Source organism: Panicum hallii, chromosome 6 (assembly GCF_002211085.1).
Source record: "Panicum hallii strain FIL2 chromosome 6, PHallii_v3.1, whole genome shotgun sequence".
Classification (NCBI taxonomy): Eukaryota; Viridiplantae; Streptophyta; class Magnoliopsida; order Poales; family Poaceae; genus Panicum; species Panicum hallii.
In genome coordinates this window covers 1,001,594-1,019,690 of record NC_038047.1, presented here as the reverse complement: position 1 = coordinate 1,019,690, position 18,097 = coordinate 1,001,594, and the positions used below count along the sequence as shown (strand labels likewise).

General features: G+C 39.1%; 1 protein-coding gene across 1 annotated transcript; it reads left to right on the top strand.

Moving 5' to 3' along the window:
* Positions 1 to 10,340: 10,340 nt before the first annotated feature.
* On the top strand, positions 10,341 to 17,690 carry LOC112897576 (squamous cell carcinoma antigen recognized by T-cells 3). Its single transcript, XM_025965911.1, has 16 exons — positions 10,341 to 10,687; positions 11,100 to 11,233; positions 11,352 to 11,409; positions 11,506 to 11,994; positions 12,572 to 12,706; positions 12,797 to 12,922; positions 13,386 to 13,430; positions 13,590 to 13,679; positions 13,756 to 13,895; positions 13,977 to 14,100; positions 14,331 to 14,405; positions 14,925 to 15,326; positions 15,401 to 15,493; positions 16,280 to 16,436; positions 16,803 to 17,001; positions 17,291 to 17,690. Exons 1-15 carry the CDS (start codon positions 10,472 to 10,474, stop codon positions 16,994 to 16,996), a joined length of 2,478 nt encoding a protein of 825 aa, XP_025821696.1. The 5' UTR covers positions 10,341 to 10,471; the 3' UTR covers positions 16,997 to 17,001; positions 17,291 to 17,690.
* Positions 17,691 to 18,097: the final 407 nt, after the last annotated feature.

Below are 18,097 nucleotides of genomic sequence, written 5' to 3'. Positions count from 1 at the left end.
ACAACTTGAGGAGCCTGCTATTTCAGTTTGACTGCTCTGAATCTGATTTGGCAAATGGTATGGAATATTCTTTTGTTTCCCAAATGCTGTAATTATTGCTGTAATCTGATATGTTTTCTTTGGGTTCCTAAAGCTTTTTTCACTCATGGTTACAGCGAGAGTGAACTTTGAAGAAACTATAGCTGCAATATCCATAGGAAGTCCATCACGACCTCTAGGGGCTCTCATGATAGTTTCAACAGATTTACCGACAATTCGATGGCCAATCTCACCAAAACATATCATTTCAGCTTCATCAGTCCCATCAGTGGCAATGAAACATAGTTTGTACCTGTAGGTAGGGTTTTGTGTTAATTAAGAAACTGTCTACTGGTGTGCAATATCTTCAAATAACCAACATATTCAGATAGAGGAACATACTTGTATGTATATTTGTTAGTTGTGCCACATTCATAACATGTATAGTCTGCACCATCAGCTTTGCAAGATCTGTTGCATAAGTTGCACGAAGGAAACCACCATGTTCGATCGTCAATCAACCTTGAGATTGTGACAGTACATGTGCAACCTTTTTCCTGCTGAAGTAAATCACGTGGCAATTCTATTTAATTTTGAGATGAATACTAATGTGGCATTCTAAACCGTAAAGAATGTCAGGGTTCTATCTTACTGGAAATTCATATGGATCGATCTCCTGCATTTCTTGTAAAGTCATACTTTGCGCAACAGGTCTAGGCGCTGGTTGAGTTGCATCAACAAGAGGAGTACCAACACGTCTTATTGCTATGTCACTTCCATGCAAGCTAACATCCAAAAACAAACAGAGTTTGGTGATTAAAAATTATTTAAAATTAATTAATTTAGTTCATCTGCAAATAATAGAGAGTTCTTTTATTTAAATGCTTACGATCTGAGTAGAACTTCTACTTCAGGTATATTTGGATTAAAATACCAATGGCATGCAGAACTTCCACTCAGGTAAGGTTGGCCTTTATTAATTAAAACACGAAATAATTAGTCAACATGCGTATTTCATCTTGCCGAATGCAGTCTAAATTAAAATCAAATTGCATTCCCAGTTGTGGGAAAAAAGTTTATATTACCTTGGTATAACTTGACTAAACATCCAGTTAGAAGCAGAATAATGGGATTATTGCTAGATTCTATTGCCATATCAGTGGGCAAGAAATCTCTAACATGACGACCCCATATAGATACTTTTAGTTCCACATGCCTATTTAAGCAAAGAGCAATTAAAAGAGCATTACGAGCAAAAATGTTGTGTGAGCATGAGAATTGCGGAAATTAAAAATATATCCAAAATGATTGTGAAATATGGAATGCTGTTGTACTGTACTTGTCATCTCTAATGACTATGTCCCTTCGCAATGCAGGCGTTGCTTGGTTAGCAAAATGAACCCATTCTGGTTCATTGATTTGTACAAGGAAGCCAAGTACATCTACATAAAACAAATAGAATTATTCCTGAACAACTGTTCTAGCTGTTTCTTATGATGTAGATAGTAAAGGTGGTTACCATGAAATTTTTTCTTGTCTCCAATATATCCTGGAATCTCATCAAAAGGTGTTAAGAAGTAAACATACTCTGGAAATGTTGCTGTTTCACGTGCTAAATTAATCCGAGTGTGGCATGTAATCTCCAACATGTAAGGGCCTGGTAAAGACTTGCAATAATTCTTGGCATTGCAAACTCTGAATCTGCTCATAATATATATTTTCCCTTCTTCAAGAGTTGAGCTGTGTCTTTCTGCCTCAGATGCTGGGATCTCAGCATAAATAGAATTACCCTGAGTGAAAAAATGGAAAATTTAAATAGTTAGAATCCATTATTATATGTCCTATAAAGTCACTGTGTTTAAAAAGTCAATTGATGGCATAGTACAAAAATAACAATCAGAAGTGCACAGGTGCGCAACCTGATCATCTACAAGCACCAGATCAACATGCTGCAGAGGTCCATCATCGTTAAGCCCTCGGAACTCCCATTTTCTTGATACTTTCACACAAATTGTTTTCAGCTTATCTTTAGGAGTTAAACTAGAGAGCTGGCTGAAAGACATAGTGGTCCTGCATTTTAAACAGTTTGTGTTTAGTAAACAATTTATTGGAAAAATACATCTGCAGGGAAAGCACAAAAGGAGTAATCACCTTTTCACATAATATTTTAGTTGTTTATAGGAATACATTCAATTACAGCAGTAGCTATATATTAGAAAAAATTTCGGAGTAAACAATATTTCTTGTGGTGTCTGTACAATTTCCATCATCATCCTCTATTAGCATCTTCAGCCCTTTTTTCGAATTGACACGAGAGACAGCAACATAGAGTTGACCATGGGTGAAGACAGGTTTTTTAAGATAAACACCAACAGAGGATAAAGTCTGACCCTGGCTCTTGTTGATAGTCATAGCATAGCATATTTTAACAGGGAGTTGCCTCCTTTCCATTGTAAAAGGTAATTTTGTATTCTTAAGAGTTTGGCTAATACGAGGTATCAAAACTGTACGTCCTATGTGCGTTCCAGTCATAATTTGGGCCTCAATAACCATATTCCCAAGAGCTGTAACAATGAGTCTTGTACCATTACATAGACCAATAGACTGATTTATATTTCGCAGCAACATAATAGGTACTCCTTTTTTGAGGATCAACTCATGTGTTGGGAAATTGTTGCCATTTAAAGAATTCAAAAATTCAACAGGGTAAAGTATATCCAAGGATTCATGACTACCAGGTGCTTTAGATATTCTATCACAGCTTAAGTACTGTTTTGCTTCACCAGGAATCAAAGATACAACGTGATTATTGACTAAATCAACAATATCATTAGTTGGTGTCAATATTGCTCGTTCTCGTAAATAAGATGCGTCCATATATTTTTCAGTCAAATCATTATAAATGCTATTCACAATACATGCAATTTTATCACCATCGGTCCTAAGTATCAGGTCTTCTGGTATTTGTATCCACGTGGCTTCTGATTCTCCTTGCTTTGAAAAAGCAGGAACCTTCCCCTCCCCAATATCAAGGATCCATTTACTAAACGTTTCTAATTCTTTAGCTGCTTCCTTGTTTGGTCCAGGTGATTTTAATCTCATATTTGTTGTTAGAGTTAGGATTTGGACATTGGACCAGAGAGATGAATTAATTATAGCTGCATTAACTATTTGTTGCCGAGAACCATTTTCAATCACTGGTAATATTTGCCGTGGATCACCTCCTAGGACAACCACCTTACCCCCAAAAGGAATATTAACTGCTTCTTCAGTTTGAACTGAAAGAATGTCACGGAAAGTTCTGTCTAGAGTTTCAAAAGCAATGCGATGGGTCATTAAAGCTTCATCCCAGATAACCAAAGATGTTTTCTTTATTAATTCAGCAAGCATACTACCTCGTTTAATATCGCAGACAGCTCCCTCTTCTAAATCACATGGTATTTTGAATCTTGAATGAGCAGTTCTACCACCAGGCAAGAGCAAAGAAGCAACACCGGAAGAAGCAACTGTAAGAACTATGTGCTGGTGCGCACGAATATAAGAAATCACTGCATTCCATAGATATGTTTTCCCAGTTCCGCCGTAACCAGATACAAAGAAGAAACCAGGTTTATTATTTAAAACGGTCTCTGTAATGCTGTAAAAAGCTTCAAGCTGCTCGTTATTTAGACTTGCCATTAAAGTTTCAGATTCTAATAGTAGCTCAGATGTATTGTAGGAAAGCTCTTCATCAACAAGGCGATTACCAGAGTTATGATGAGATGATCCAATCTTCTTAGGTAGATTAAAGTCTTCTATTCTGCTCCCATTTTTCAAGAAGAGTTCAGATAAATCGTCAATCAAAAAATCTTTTAAGTCTTTTTCAGACAAATAAAATGCTGGGTTTCCAATTGTTTCACGGAATTGATATTGTATGTCGTCTGAAAGAAGACGCACGCCACACTTTTTTAAAGAAAGCGTATTCATCTGTAACCTCACAAAATAAAAGCATAGTAACAAATAGTTGTCGCAACTGAGATGAAGTAGCCCAGCTAGCAGCCTCATCAAAAGCATTGTACCATTCTTGATCATTTCCCAATAAACCACGTGCATTGCAAGCTTGTTTAAATGTTTCATATATTATACCTTCATATGTTCTTACATCCTCAAAGCACGTAGCTCCCTTGACAGTCATAAGCAACATTCTAAGATAATACCTCTCACCAACACTCGGGTGGACATAGTATATGCGGCCAATTTTACCACCGAGACATCTAGGTTCCCAAGCACGTCTATCTTCCATCCATCGCCATTTTGAAGGGAATTCTAAATATGTTAGTGTTCTAGCTTCTGGATATTGTGTATTCGCTTCAAACCATGGAGTCAACATTGTTCTTCTTAGGAATTCATTTGAAACAACTTCAACCATGTTCGTCTCTTCATTGTACACTATGTTATTTTCACCAGGCAAATGAACGGGGAGCCGTTCGACAGATGGGAAATGCCTATGTATGTCATAACCAAATACTCGCCAGCATGCATCTTGTTCACATATATAACGACAATCAAGATATTCTTGCACCTCATTCCTAGTTTGGGTCGTCTCATCAATTGCAACTTCTTCTCCCTTTTTTGTGCGTTCGATATATGCTTTACTACAATCTGGGCCCTTAGTAACATATTTGAAAAGATATTTAATAAAAATTCCTTTGTTGCACCACTCAACATTTATATGAGCTTGAAATTTCTTTAATAGGTATGGATTGTAAGGGACAACCCACCTATTATCCAAACGACATTGACCTTTTTGAACAAAGCGGCCGTTGTCAGGCCTTTTATAAACAGCAAAACCATTTTTATCAATAGTCGTTTCCGACTGAAAAGATTTAGGAAACCCTTTTGAGCACTTTCCATTCTTCATGCAAGGAGATTTTGGGTTATCAGGCCCACAAGGACCATGAATCATATGTTCAGCAACAAGAGTATATAGCAGAGGATCTTCATTCGGGTCAGGAATTTCAGCACTAATAAAATTATCAATAAAAGCTGCCGTTGGAGTAGAAGTATCCTCAGAAACCCAGAAAATAATATGTGCATGAGGTAATCCACGTTTTTGGAACTCAACAGTGTGGAGGACTGCAAACACAGCACATAAATCTATGTAAATATTCTAGCTTATAGCAAAATGTAACAGGCTGAAATTCCTGTGTGTTTTATATACCTGCAACAACAGTCCCAAAAATATTCCCATTTCTAATGTCTTCTAACATTTCCTCTAGTTTCATGTTATATACCCGAACAATTATATTTGCCCTATCACTTGGTTTTTGCCCTGGTTCAAGAATTCCAAGAAACATTTCTGGCCAATTGGAGTTACATGTGAATGTGACAAAGAAGTCAGGTGGTCCGAATACTCTGCATATTGCTATGCCATCGTGGTAATTTTGAACCATGTATCTACGGCCACCGGTATGTGAAGCTGGAAGCACAGTTAGCTTGCCCATTTCACTCCCATCTATACAACCACGGCCAACAGCATCAGCAATACCTTGCAGATTTTCAATTCTTAGTTTGGATTGGTTTTTTAATACATACCATAATCTATTTTCATCTATAGCAGCTCGAGCATCAACTTTGATTTGGCTAGATAGAAGACCATAACAGAGAAATGGGTTGGGATGGCCCCGACGATAATGGAAATTATATCGAAAATAATCTTGCATAGTTATTGTTTTCCTCTTCTTTTTATTGTTCTGTTCAGGACCACTATAAAGAACACCGACTTGGAAACCTCGCTCGCCAAAAAGGAATAACAAAGGATATTGCAAGGCCATATAGGCTGGGTGCAGTGAAGAAATACGCCTGAGATAACCAGATTTAGTTTCTATAATTATGTCTCGTTGGAAGGAATCAGCTGAGAAATCACCCACAATAAGCATTGCAAGCTGTTCAGTTGATGGTAGATTATACTGAGCAGGATCTCCCTCTTGAGGACCAACGATTCTAATAACAAAATTTTCATCACTGTGTTGTTCCAATCGATCTCTAGCCATTCTGAATTTTTGTGCTAATGGATTATGAGTATCAAGCATTTGTATTAAACTGGAAACAATTGTTGGATCAATAGGATCAGTTGGCATTTCATCACGACAGAGAGCATTAATCCAATTCTGTACTTCATTAGAGGTATCATATATATAGAGCTGCAAAAATTTGGGAGCATTTCCATCAACAGGTAGTAAAGATCCAATTCGGTGATGTACCTGCCCACTGATTTTGAATATAGGAGGGCCACGACCATCATTAACAGAGCGATCTATATTTGCACCCATTGATGTAAAAGCGAATAAGCAGTTGTATTGTCTTATATTTTTCATAAATTTTTTTGAGCGTGAGCCACCATCAAACCGAGCCAATGAAGAAAGAGGTTCAGGCCTCGGTGGAAAAGGAGGTATGACAACTCTCCCTCCTTTACAGCAATTATTGTAGATGATTCTGTTTCCACGCTGGGAAGAAGCACACTTTACTCTCTCTTGAAACCAAAAAACAGCATGACAATGGGGGCACTCGTAATCAGGTGAGCCATAATAAGATCTCCCAGTGTATAATTCTGTATTTTTTTCCCCATAAGTTAATATTAGATTTCTGCACTGAAAAAATAGCAAACATGGAATTGACATAGACAATTCCATACCTTTCAACGCATCTATCAATTCCTTTGGAAAATGGCCACAATTTAGAGGGGCACCAGCAAGACCATTTTGTACTGAAGAGAAGTCAGCACACATTTTCCGAGCAATCATGCATTATTTTATTTATTTGTGTACCAACAATAAATTGAATTAATACCTGCTTGTTTCATTTTCTTTTGGTTCAAATATTTCCTACGCTTGTGGCGAGCTTCCACGGGATCAGAAACAATAGGTGTGTGTATAGCTGGAGTGGCTGGATAACAAATTGCAAATGTTAATTAAAAATGAATATAATTTAGTAGGTTTTACTTTCTGTAGTTAAAAAAAACCTTTTTGCATTACTTTGGTTTCTATCATAGAGGTTGGAGTTTCGTCGTTTGCGCCCCCCTCCATCTCAGTTTTGTTTTTTTCTCTACAAAGGCGAATTAACTATGTACTTAGAATGGTCCTATTCATTCCTATCATTTACTGGATATATAAAGGCGATGCAGAAAAGCTTTTGCCTGCAAAGCAGACTGCTCGTAAGCCACAGCAAAAAATGTGGTAACAGTAGTCCAAAAAAATTAGCGATGTCGAGGTATAACAAGCTCTAGTTGAGGCAATTCCAATTCAACTCCGCATAATATATCCCCATCAAATCCAATCTCGGCTATCAATGAGGCATATGGAAGGCAGTAATGTCTATACAAGGTAGCAAGAAAATCTACGGAGCTCCCACCGGGCGGAGTCCTACTGTTTACACATAGACAGCGATCTAAGGTAGTTACTGAAAAAAATGGAAACGGGCATATTAAAGTGATGTACCTGAATAATTAAAGTAGAACCAAGGCACAAACGAGATGTGAATAGTTTGATAGATGTAACCTACCAGGTTTTCAGGGATGAAGCTAATTAGTAACCTCCAAGCATCTAGTAACAGAATTTTATAGATGTAGTAGAAATAACTGAGATACACATAATAACTGTACAGGTACGGATATTAAGCAATATGAAGAACACTAATACATATGTAATCTAATCTTAACGATCACGAGGTACGCATGCACATAATTAGGGTAGTCTTCTTAGTGTAATCGGTTCATAGGTTTAGATTATTGTCACTTTATAATAAGCTAACTAACTGGTAAGCATCCCTATGTATTTAGGTTATGCCAGCCTAATTAGGTTACCCTTATGTATCCAGTCGCTAGACAAGATTAGGTTACTGTTTTTCGCACTAAATGGCCGAAAAAAACAGGTTTTTTTGTATAAATATAGCATTGATTTCCACAATGACCATGCCTATACAACTAAATTAAAAACTCAGCAAACCATTTTTTTCCCTGCCGCTAACTAAAACACATGGAATCGGAAAATATGTGCAAATCAGACATCTCTATGTCAGGATATTTGAAGCCAACGCTAGAATGAGCAGCACTGTAAACATTACTCAATAAATATAAATCAATCATAAAGATCTTCAGTTCAGAAAAGTAACCAACCTGTTAAACCGAGTTCAATGTTCGTTTCAGCATTCAGTTATCCAAAAAACAAATGGGAGGATCAGATCTGGAAACCGTGGCGTTTGGAAATATCACGGACAGAAGATCAAGACGCGCGACTGAATCGCAAACCTTTGTACTCAACGAGCAGCAAAAATATAAATCAAAAGCTTGAATGTTTCCATAAGGACTAGGCACGCAGACTTGAAAGAACAAACGGAAGGGGAATAGTTGCTTACCAAATCGATGATAAATCCCTCAGTAAGAACCTTGAACCGAGCGAACGAGAAATCCCGAGGAAGAAGCCTCAGCCCAGTGTATCGAAATGCAGGACAAATCGATGGGAAATCCCTTAGCAAGAACCTTCAGCCGAGCGAATGAGAGCTCTGTTCGAGTGAATCAAAATGCAGGAGAGAACCGCAAAGAAGGATGCCAACGGGAGAGTAGAGAGACGCGGGTTGACGGGAGCTGCTAGGAAGAGGAGCTCGTTGCAGGATCCGGTGATTTGAAAGGTCAGTGGAGCGAAGCTCGAGGCGGGCTGCTCACTTTAGGACTCCACGCCACCACTTCAAGCATGGTGTGAATATGGAGAAAAATTGGTGCGCAGTTATTACCTCGGTGTGAACACTAAAGACGTGGTAAACGGCGCTACAATTTCAACCGTGGAGAACTATGCCCGCGTCTAGTTCGTAAAAAGCTGGGTGAAAAGTTCCTGTAGTTTCGTTGTTACTTGACAAATAATGTCCAATCATAAACTAATCAGGCTTTAAAATTTCATCTCCTACTAATCAGTTAGACTGTGTAATTAGTTTTTTTTTCAACTACATTCAATGCTTCATGCATGTGTCGAAAGATTCGATGTGACGGGTACTGTAGGAAAAATTTTGGGTATGGCCGTGTTCAGTTCGTAAAAAGTTGGGTGAAAAGTTCTTGTAGCACGTTTCGTTTTTGCTCGACAAATAATGTTCAAGCATAAACTAATTAGGTTTAAAAAATTTATCTCGTACTGATCAGTTAGTCTGCGTAATTAGTTATTTTTGCAACTACATTTAATGCTTCATGCGTCGAAAGATTCGATGTGATGGGTACTGTAGAGAAAACTTTGGAATTAAACGGGGCCTATAATGTCCAATCATGAATTAATTAGGTTTAAAAAATTTGTCTCGTACTGATCAGTTAGTCTCTGTAATTAGTTATTTTTGCAACTACATTTAATGCTTCATGCATGTGTCGAAAGATTCGATGTGACGGGTACTGTAGGGAAAATTTTGGGAACTAAACGAGGCCTATTTTTACCGTCCGATAAACATCGAATGGGCAGTAAAATTGACGCGGGTTCACAGGGGCCTTGTTTGGTTTGGGAAGAATTGTAGAGCTAGTGAATAGTAACAAACTTTGACCACTAATTATGATGTCAAACAAAGTCAGTTTACAAAACCAACTTCAGAACCCCGCGCTAGTGACCCTGAAGAATCTAATGAGCCTTTCGCGATTAGAGAATGGTTACTGTAGCATCACTATAGCTAATTATCAATTAATTACCGTCATTAAATTCGTCGCGAAAAGTTACACCCATCCCTAAAAAAACTTTGCAAATAGACTTTATTTAGTGATTCACGCATGCGATTTTTTTTTTGGGATGTGTGCGTGCTAGAATTCTAGCATTGCCAAACAAGGCCAGGAGCTGCTAGGAAGAGGAGCTCGCTGCAGGGTCTGGTGATTTGAAAGTTCATTGGAGTGAAGCTCGAGGCGGGCTGTTCAGTTTACGACTCCACGCCACCACTTCAACGCGGAGAAAAGTTGGTGGGCAGTTATTACCTCGGTGTGATCTTTACCGTCCGATATATATCGAATGGGCAGTAAATTTTTTGCTGACGTGGACACGCTGAGCATCCACGGAGCCGCGGGGGTCTCATATATAGAAATTTTATTTTTCTTCTTGTCTCGGATTATTGCCAATACAGATGTCACATGCAATTCATATTATTTGTTAATTTTGATAACAAATCTAAATATATAAATGTTTTTTTCAAAAACATTACCCATCACTCTGCACGTGTATCTTCTCTAGCAGTAACATAAACGGCTAAACCGCCTTTTCAATTAGCAATTGCAAATAAACCGGCGACAAATTCCATGAAGCACAGGGTTCTTTCGGGACAAAACACGATCTGCGAATTGCCAGTTTTTTTTTTCCGCGAATTGCCATTGCCTGCACTCAGCAGCGCAAGGCAAGGGGGGAAACGAATCGACCGACCTCTCCACCCGAGCTTGCACAGCTGCACGCGGGGAGAGAGAGGCATGGCGACGGAAGAGGAGGTGCCGGAGGCGGCGGCGCCCGCGCCAGCTGGTGGAGGCGGGGACGACGCGATGCCCGACGCCGCCTCGCCCTCGGACTCGGACTCGGACTCGTCGGACTCCGACGACGAGGGGGCGGCCGGCGCCGACGAGCTCCGCATCCAGGCCCTAGAGCAGGCCCTCCAGGAGCAGCCACTCGACTACGAGACCCACGTGCAGGTACCCTTCGCGCTCCCCCTCCCACGCTGCCATGGCGCGCTAGGGTTTTGAGTGGGTTTAGTCACTTGGTCGCTCGGGCATTTGATGGTAGCTACGCTACAAGGGTTGGAATTAGTACGTGCTCTTACGCATTCGATCCCATTTGCTAGGCTAGTTCTGCCCATTAGGCTGTCAATTTTGTTGCGTGTCAGCTGCAACCTGCAATGCAGAAATGGATTGTGAATTATTTTTCACTGATTTATTAGCTTAGTCGTGGATTAATTGCCAATTGGGGATGTTTCCTCATGTTAGATTGTATCTGTTCTTACTTCTTACATTACCTTAGTTGGGTGGGCACTGCTATTTGAGAGACTTCCCGTACTATTTGGTATTAGCTTTCTGTTGGTGAATGTTGTATGCCTGTTGTTTGCAGTATATCCAGTGCTTGAGGAAGTCAGGCAACATCGAGAAGCTTCGGGCTGCAAGGGAAGAGATGAACAAGTACTATCCTCTTACCCCGAAGATGTGGCAGGAGTGGGCGAATGATGAGATCTCATTGAGCACAAGGTTTGTGATTGTTTTCTCCTCAATTATTCATGTCATGTGGCAGTCTGCACTTGAGATTTGTCGGAAAATGAGTATGATTCTGTGGTTTTATTTGTCTGTCTTGGTTGTTATGTCACAGTGAGGAATCTTTTAGGGATGTTGAAAAACTCTACGAGCGTGGGGTGCAAGAATACCTGGTACTTTGTTGTTTGTATCATATTGTGTTTGCACTATTGATTTTGAGCATGTGGGTTGTGGAGTGCTAACTTTTTGTGGTGATAATTCCACTGCAGTCCATTAAGTTATGGAGGGATTACCTTGACTTTGTTGAAGAGCATGATCCATCAGTGTCCCAGTGTACACCTGCAGGCCTCTCCAAAATGAGAGATTTGTTTGAGCGTGCTATCACTGCAGGGGGGCTGCATGTTACTGAAGGCAGCAAACTGTGGGCAGCTTATAGAGAATATGAGATGGCGATTTTGATCACCATCAGTGATGGCAATGATGAGGAAAAGGCAAAGCAAGTTCAGCGTATACGCACGCTATTCCACCGCCAGTTATCTGTTCCTTTGGCTGAGATGGAATCTACACTTGTTGAGTATAAGAGCTGGGAAGCAGAGCAAGGGAATGCAAATGATCCAGGGTCCAATTTTGATGGTGTCCCATCAAATGTCACATCTGCGTACAAAAAGGCCAATGATATGTACAATGAAAGGAAACAATATGAGGATCAACTAAGCAATGCAGGCGCACCTGAAGCTGACAAACTGCAGGAGTTTCTGGTATACTAAATGCAATTTATGATCTTACAATGCTTAACTTAAATCTTGTTTAAATTCATGTCACCTTTTAGGATATTTTTCAGATCAGGTCTGTCTGTGACTCTTGAGTAGGACTCCTGTTTCAACTTTTGTGGTGAAAATTTACATATTTGTTGAAAAAAACTCATTATGTGAATTTTCGCTTTTTTACACAATTTCTCCTTTTTTTTTGGTGGTGGTGGTGGTGGTGGGGGGGGGGGATTACAGTTCCATTTGATGATCTTGCTGGAAAAAACATTTTGTTCTTCAGTTCTGTCCTCTGAATTTGGGTTTCTGTATTCCAGCAGTTTTATCCATGGCCCTGCTCAATTAGTATTTTTAAAGGAAAATCGTATTTGGAAACCAAAATGTTCCCCTTATATTCTGTATGTCACAACGTGGGTTCATAGGTTGTTTGCCACCTTTCAGTCTTCCCAAGCTTATGTTTCATGTGGTACTTACTCTTTCTTTACCAACAAAAGGGTGCCATCTCACCATATTAATTACCTTTAACTAACAACATTCTTGTTCTTGGCAAACTCAATTGTGGATGAAACAGAAATACCTCAAATTTGAAGAGTCTTCTGGTGACCCTGCTCGAGTTCAAGTTCTTTACGAGCGAGCTGTTTCAGAGCTTCCTGTGTCAAGTGATCTATGGATGGGATACACAAGCTACCTGGATAGAAGCTTGAAGGTTCTTTTAGAAACTTGTTTGGCAATACATGTAGATTCAATCATGATGATATTCTCTCTTTGTAATATCAAGAGATGCTTTTCTCTGCAGGTGCCTTCTGTACTCAGAAGTGTTTATTACAGAGCCACAAGAAACTGTACATGGGTTGCTGAGCTATGGGTCCGTTATTTGCTATCTTTGGAGCGAATTCATTCTTCTGAAGAAGAGCTACGCCATGTAAGTTTCTTAGTTTTCTTTGTTGACACGTAGTTGGAGATTTTGCATATTAGATTCTTTAGATCTTTATGTATGTGAAATAGATGACACAGTTAGTTCTGGCACCATGGTTCAAAAGCTAAGTTGATTATAATTCTGTATAGTTTTTGTTTAGGTAGCTGTAGATGTCTGCTACTGCTATGTAATTGTAGCCCCGTTATAAGTTGCCAGATAGCATAATGTCATTGATATAACGATATAATTCTCTTATCATACGATTATCTAATAGCTGCCAAATGTCCTAAAGCATCCTGGTAATCACCCAGCAGAGTACACTGACAAAACTGAATGTCTAATGTGTTCACTGCATTTTTTTTCTGTTTTCCCTACTTTTTTGGTAGTTTTGGAAGATTGTTATTCAGCTTCATCTATTTCTTTTATGTATATTGGGAGCTAACGATATATATGTGCCTGTACATTTCAGGTATTTGAACGGGCAGTACAGTGTTCTTTTCCAACCATACAAGAGGTGAGAATGAATCATGTTGTTTTATGTTGGTTGCTTTCTGGATAAAAAACAGAGCATTATTTTAAGAATTTCTTCTGATCTATGGCCGTTGCGTGGTAACTGTTCTGGTGGGATGTGGATTCTCATTTATTTTTTAATTGCATGGCTAAACCTCTGCAGTATCTCAATGTTTATCTTACTCGAGTTCATAGTCTAAGACGGAGGATTTCAGATGGGTTGGATTTCCAGCTGATTAGGCAGACATTCATGGTACATTGTCTGTCACCTCACCATTTATATGCATTTTCTTAGTTTTTCTATAATTAATAATGGGATATAATATCAGGATGCTGCAGAATTTCTCTCACCTCAACTGGGAACCAAGGAGTTACTGCACTTGAATGCGTATTGGGCCAAATTAGAGCGTAATCTTGGCAAAGATCTTGCTGCAGCTCGTGGAGTTTGGGAAAACACTATAAAAAAAAGGTTTAATTTTTTGCTTTGTGCAAATAAATAAATTGTTGTTTTCCTGGCTATCTGCCACCTTAAATCTGATTATTTTTCCAGCGGGTCTGTTTTGGAAATTTGGCAGCAGTACATTTCAATGGAGATGGAAATGGGAAATATACATGAGGCACGATCGCTTTATAAGCGCTGTTATAGCAAAAGATTTGCTGGGTCAGGATCAGAGGTAAGCTCTTCTCAAACAAGCATGAGAACATCTCTTTCTTCCTGCTATCATGGCCTGAAAACTTGCTGATATACTCTTGTTGCTGCCTATGAACCACTCTTAGATAGTAGCTTAATTAGTTAGTTACCTCATTTTTTTTCTAAAATATCATCATTGTTGGTGCTTTGACATGACAAATCTCATGAATACTGATGATTTCATTTTCAACATTATGATCTGAAACTTACTAGGATATATGTCACGCATGGATAAGATTTGAAGAGGAGAATGGCACCTTGGATGATTATGACCTTGTTGTAAAAAAGGTATGCTGCTGTCTGAATGTTTTTCTGTTTCATCTGTTCATTTGGCTTTCTGCTGAATGTGAATAAGGAATTACTTTTTCCGATTGTGCATTATCAACCTGTGTATGTGAGTGAATGCTCCTTCAATTGGTCATCTACACATGAATCACTTGTTTTGGTGAACTCCATCGAAAAGAGCAAGTCCTAATATATGCCATACCAATTATACATTAATAACCATGAGAACACCATAAGTTCCTGGGTATTCCTTGTTCCTTTCTACATAAAGTTGATAACTCATGAAAGCTTTTGACATTGTTCGTATTTTCATGTGATGAAATCCTCTGAACAACCATCAGATGTTGGCCCCTTTCGTGTTATTAAATTTTTCAGGAGTTAAAAGTATTAGAAATGATGCATGATATCTGTTCAACTGTTTACAGTGTTTCTATCTAAACTGTATGAGTTTGGTGATAGCATGGGTTACCAACTTATCATGTTAACTATAATTTTGAACTTATTCTCCTCCTATTTAACCAGGTCACGCCTCGGCTAAAGGAGCTTATGATGTTCAAGTCTCAAGAGGAGGCTAAAGACGAGGCTTACTCTATGCTCAAAGATAATTCTAATGCAGATGATTCCTATCAGAAAAGAAAAGCAAGTAAGATGACCAATAAACAGCAGCCTCCTGCTAAGAAAAGGAAAGAGAATCCACCAAAAAGTGCCAAGTCATCAGATGACCAAGGGTCAAAGACACAAAGTGGACATAGTGCTGCTATCACTGCTGTAGAAGTTGGAGATGTCACCAGGGAGAAGGTCGAGTTATCTACGGAAATGAAAGTGGACAGTGACAGCCGAACAGGGAATACAGGTTCAAATGAACCAAAACCATCCTTCTACAATGACAAGTGCACAGTTTTTGTCTCAAACATAGACTTGAAGGTATGCCATGTTCCATTTTTTATCCACCTAGCTCCTGAAATTCAATAAAATAACTAGTTACCCTCTCTCTATAGGCAAATGAGGATGACCTGCGACGGTTCTTCTCTGACATCGGTGGTGTCACAGCAATAAGATTGCTGAGGGACAAATTCACCAAAAAATCAAGGGTATGTGTTACACTTATTCTTCATGTCTTTGCCTCTAGAGTCCCACAGTGTAATGTATTGCTTGTTTGTTGAATTCTATACAGAGCATCTTTACAGTATAAAATAAGCCTAGACTGTGCTTTCCCAGATTAGTTCACTAGGTGTTCTTGTAGTTTGTATTTCTTAGGCTGAAACTACAATGTTAGTTTGAAGAGGCATGCATGACACCTCCAAGTGCATTTTTGAATATATGTGATCCCTTCCACTCTGCCCAAAACCTACTTCTATCCTTCTCCAGTTTCATAATTCTCCACACTAAGTTGTCCAGCCTGCCCAAGGACCAACCAGATGTCCAGATCTGCTGACGAGCCACCCAGGCAGAGCCCCTTTCCTGCCAATGATGGGTAAGGCATGGGGCTGTGGGCTGTGGCTCACTAAGAAACACACTTCATGCTCTAGTAGTGCCTTGATACGAAAGTGCAACGTGAGTTTGTGTATGTGTGTTCATTGAAACTAGTGACTCTAGTGGACTTTTATGTTTTCACCATTTTTGCACTTATTTTCCAATTGTTTGAGACTATTCGAGTGTTAGAAAGAAATGTCTTTTTTTTTTTCCAAATAATCCTCGTGTGCAGTGCATATGCAAACTAAAGTGCCACATCAGTTCTATCATCCTATTGCTTTCAGTATTATTCAAATTGGTATTATTTTTAAGTGCAGAGAATCTTAGTCTTTGTGTTTTAAGACGGTTGCTACAGAATTTGGATTACATTTTTTGTTGATTTGTTTTTCCTTATATTTTTGCAGGGGTTGGCCTATGTGGACTTTTCAGACAACAAGCATCTTGAGGCAGCCCTTAAGAAAAACAAGCAGAGGTTGCTGGGGAAGAAAGTGAGTATCGCTCGGTCAGATCCAAGCAAGGGTAAGAAGAGCCGTGAGGCAGGTCCTTCCTCCAAAGGCCATGGTACGTTCTTTGACCAGTTGAAGACTTTTAGTTTTGACTGTTGTCCTATTTTAGAATTACGGATCAACCTAAAGCAAATAACTACTTTTACACCAATAAGGAACAAGACCTTCAGAACCGCATATCGCACCTGGACAGTTGAGGCTGGCACCCGCTTGTTAATAAATGGAACACCTGATCTTTTGCAGTTTTGCACTAAATATAGTTTATAAGATGCTGGGTGGAAGAAACCACTGAGTTCGGTGCAATCTTGGAAGCTACTCCATAAAATATATGCTGAAGTTTTGAAAAACTCCCAAACACACATATCTATGTAGCTTCAGATTGTGACCTATCTGAATTTTGCATATATTTTCCTTTCTTCAGATAACTTGTCTCAGAGTGGTGGTGATGGTGCAAAAGCACAAGGTGACGTGAAAATCACAGGGAAGAATACCCATTTTGCACCACGATCTGTGGTAAAACCTCTTGGGTGGACTACCAAGGATGAGAAACCAGATGGTGGCGCAGGAGAGTTGAAATCAAATGAGGAGTTCAGAAATCTGTTGCTTAAGAAGTGATCTTGGTAAGCAGATTAGTTCCTTAGCATCTTTACAGAATATGTTCAACTGAATGCTACACATTTTTGGGTAGGATTAGTGGTTACATTTTGTGATGGTTTACTTGTTGCTTGCTTTAGGCCTCATAGAAACTTATTGTACAAGATCTTGCAATTCTTCTTCTGAGCTGCAAAATTTAAGAATCTGACACATGCATAACCATATTGTAGTACTATGTTTCAAACATCCACTACTGTGTATTGCTGATTTTCTTTTGGATCTGAGTCGACTCATAGCTGCTCGCAATGTGTGCAGGTGCGTGGATCTCCATGTCCCATCCAGCTTGTTCTGTTTAGATTTCCAGTGGACTCATGCTCTTGTTAGATGGACCTGTACCACTTTGAACTAGGGATCCACAATTTTTCTTGAACCAAATGGAGATGATTGTGCTTTCCATTACACCGAGGATAATAGCATCTTGAATTCAGAATCATTGGCCAGGAGCAATGGATCATTCTGTTAACCGAGGGAGGTTTTATGCCATGTAGAAACTAGTCGTTTGCAGGGAATGATGTATGTGACGTTGCGTCGGAGCAGAAAAACCCTGATCATGTAAAGCAAAAACAGCGATCTTAAGATATTACTGTTTTGTCCTTACTGTTTCTGTAGAATGTTCAGACTCGTACTGTTTACCTACTGCTAGGAAATTTTTTGGCAGAACTTGCAAACTTAAATTATTTTCTTACCGTTAAGCATAATCTTTTCAGCTCTCGCCTGCATGTATTAACACTGATTGAGCCGAAACTGACTGCTAAAGACAAAAGAGCCCTATGATTGAAGAAGAGAAAGGGAATTTAACGTGGTAAAAACAGAATAGTTGAAGGATGTCGGTAGAATTTTTAAAAATAGATAGGAAAAAGTTTAGAATAGGCAGGCTCTAAAGTAAAACGATGAACGTTTCAAGATGCTGCTGACTCTTGGTGAATCCTGAACAAAGATGATAGTAATACGAAAATAATCTTGAATGGGACCACAGAAATTTATATAAATTTCCACCTGAAAAACGTTGCTTTGAAATTCAGACAAGAGTAAATTTCAACGAAGGCTGAATTACAGCGGCCT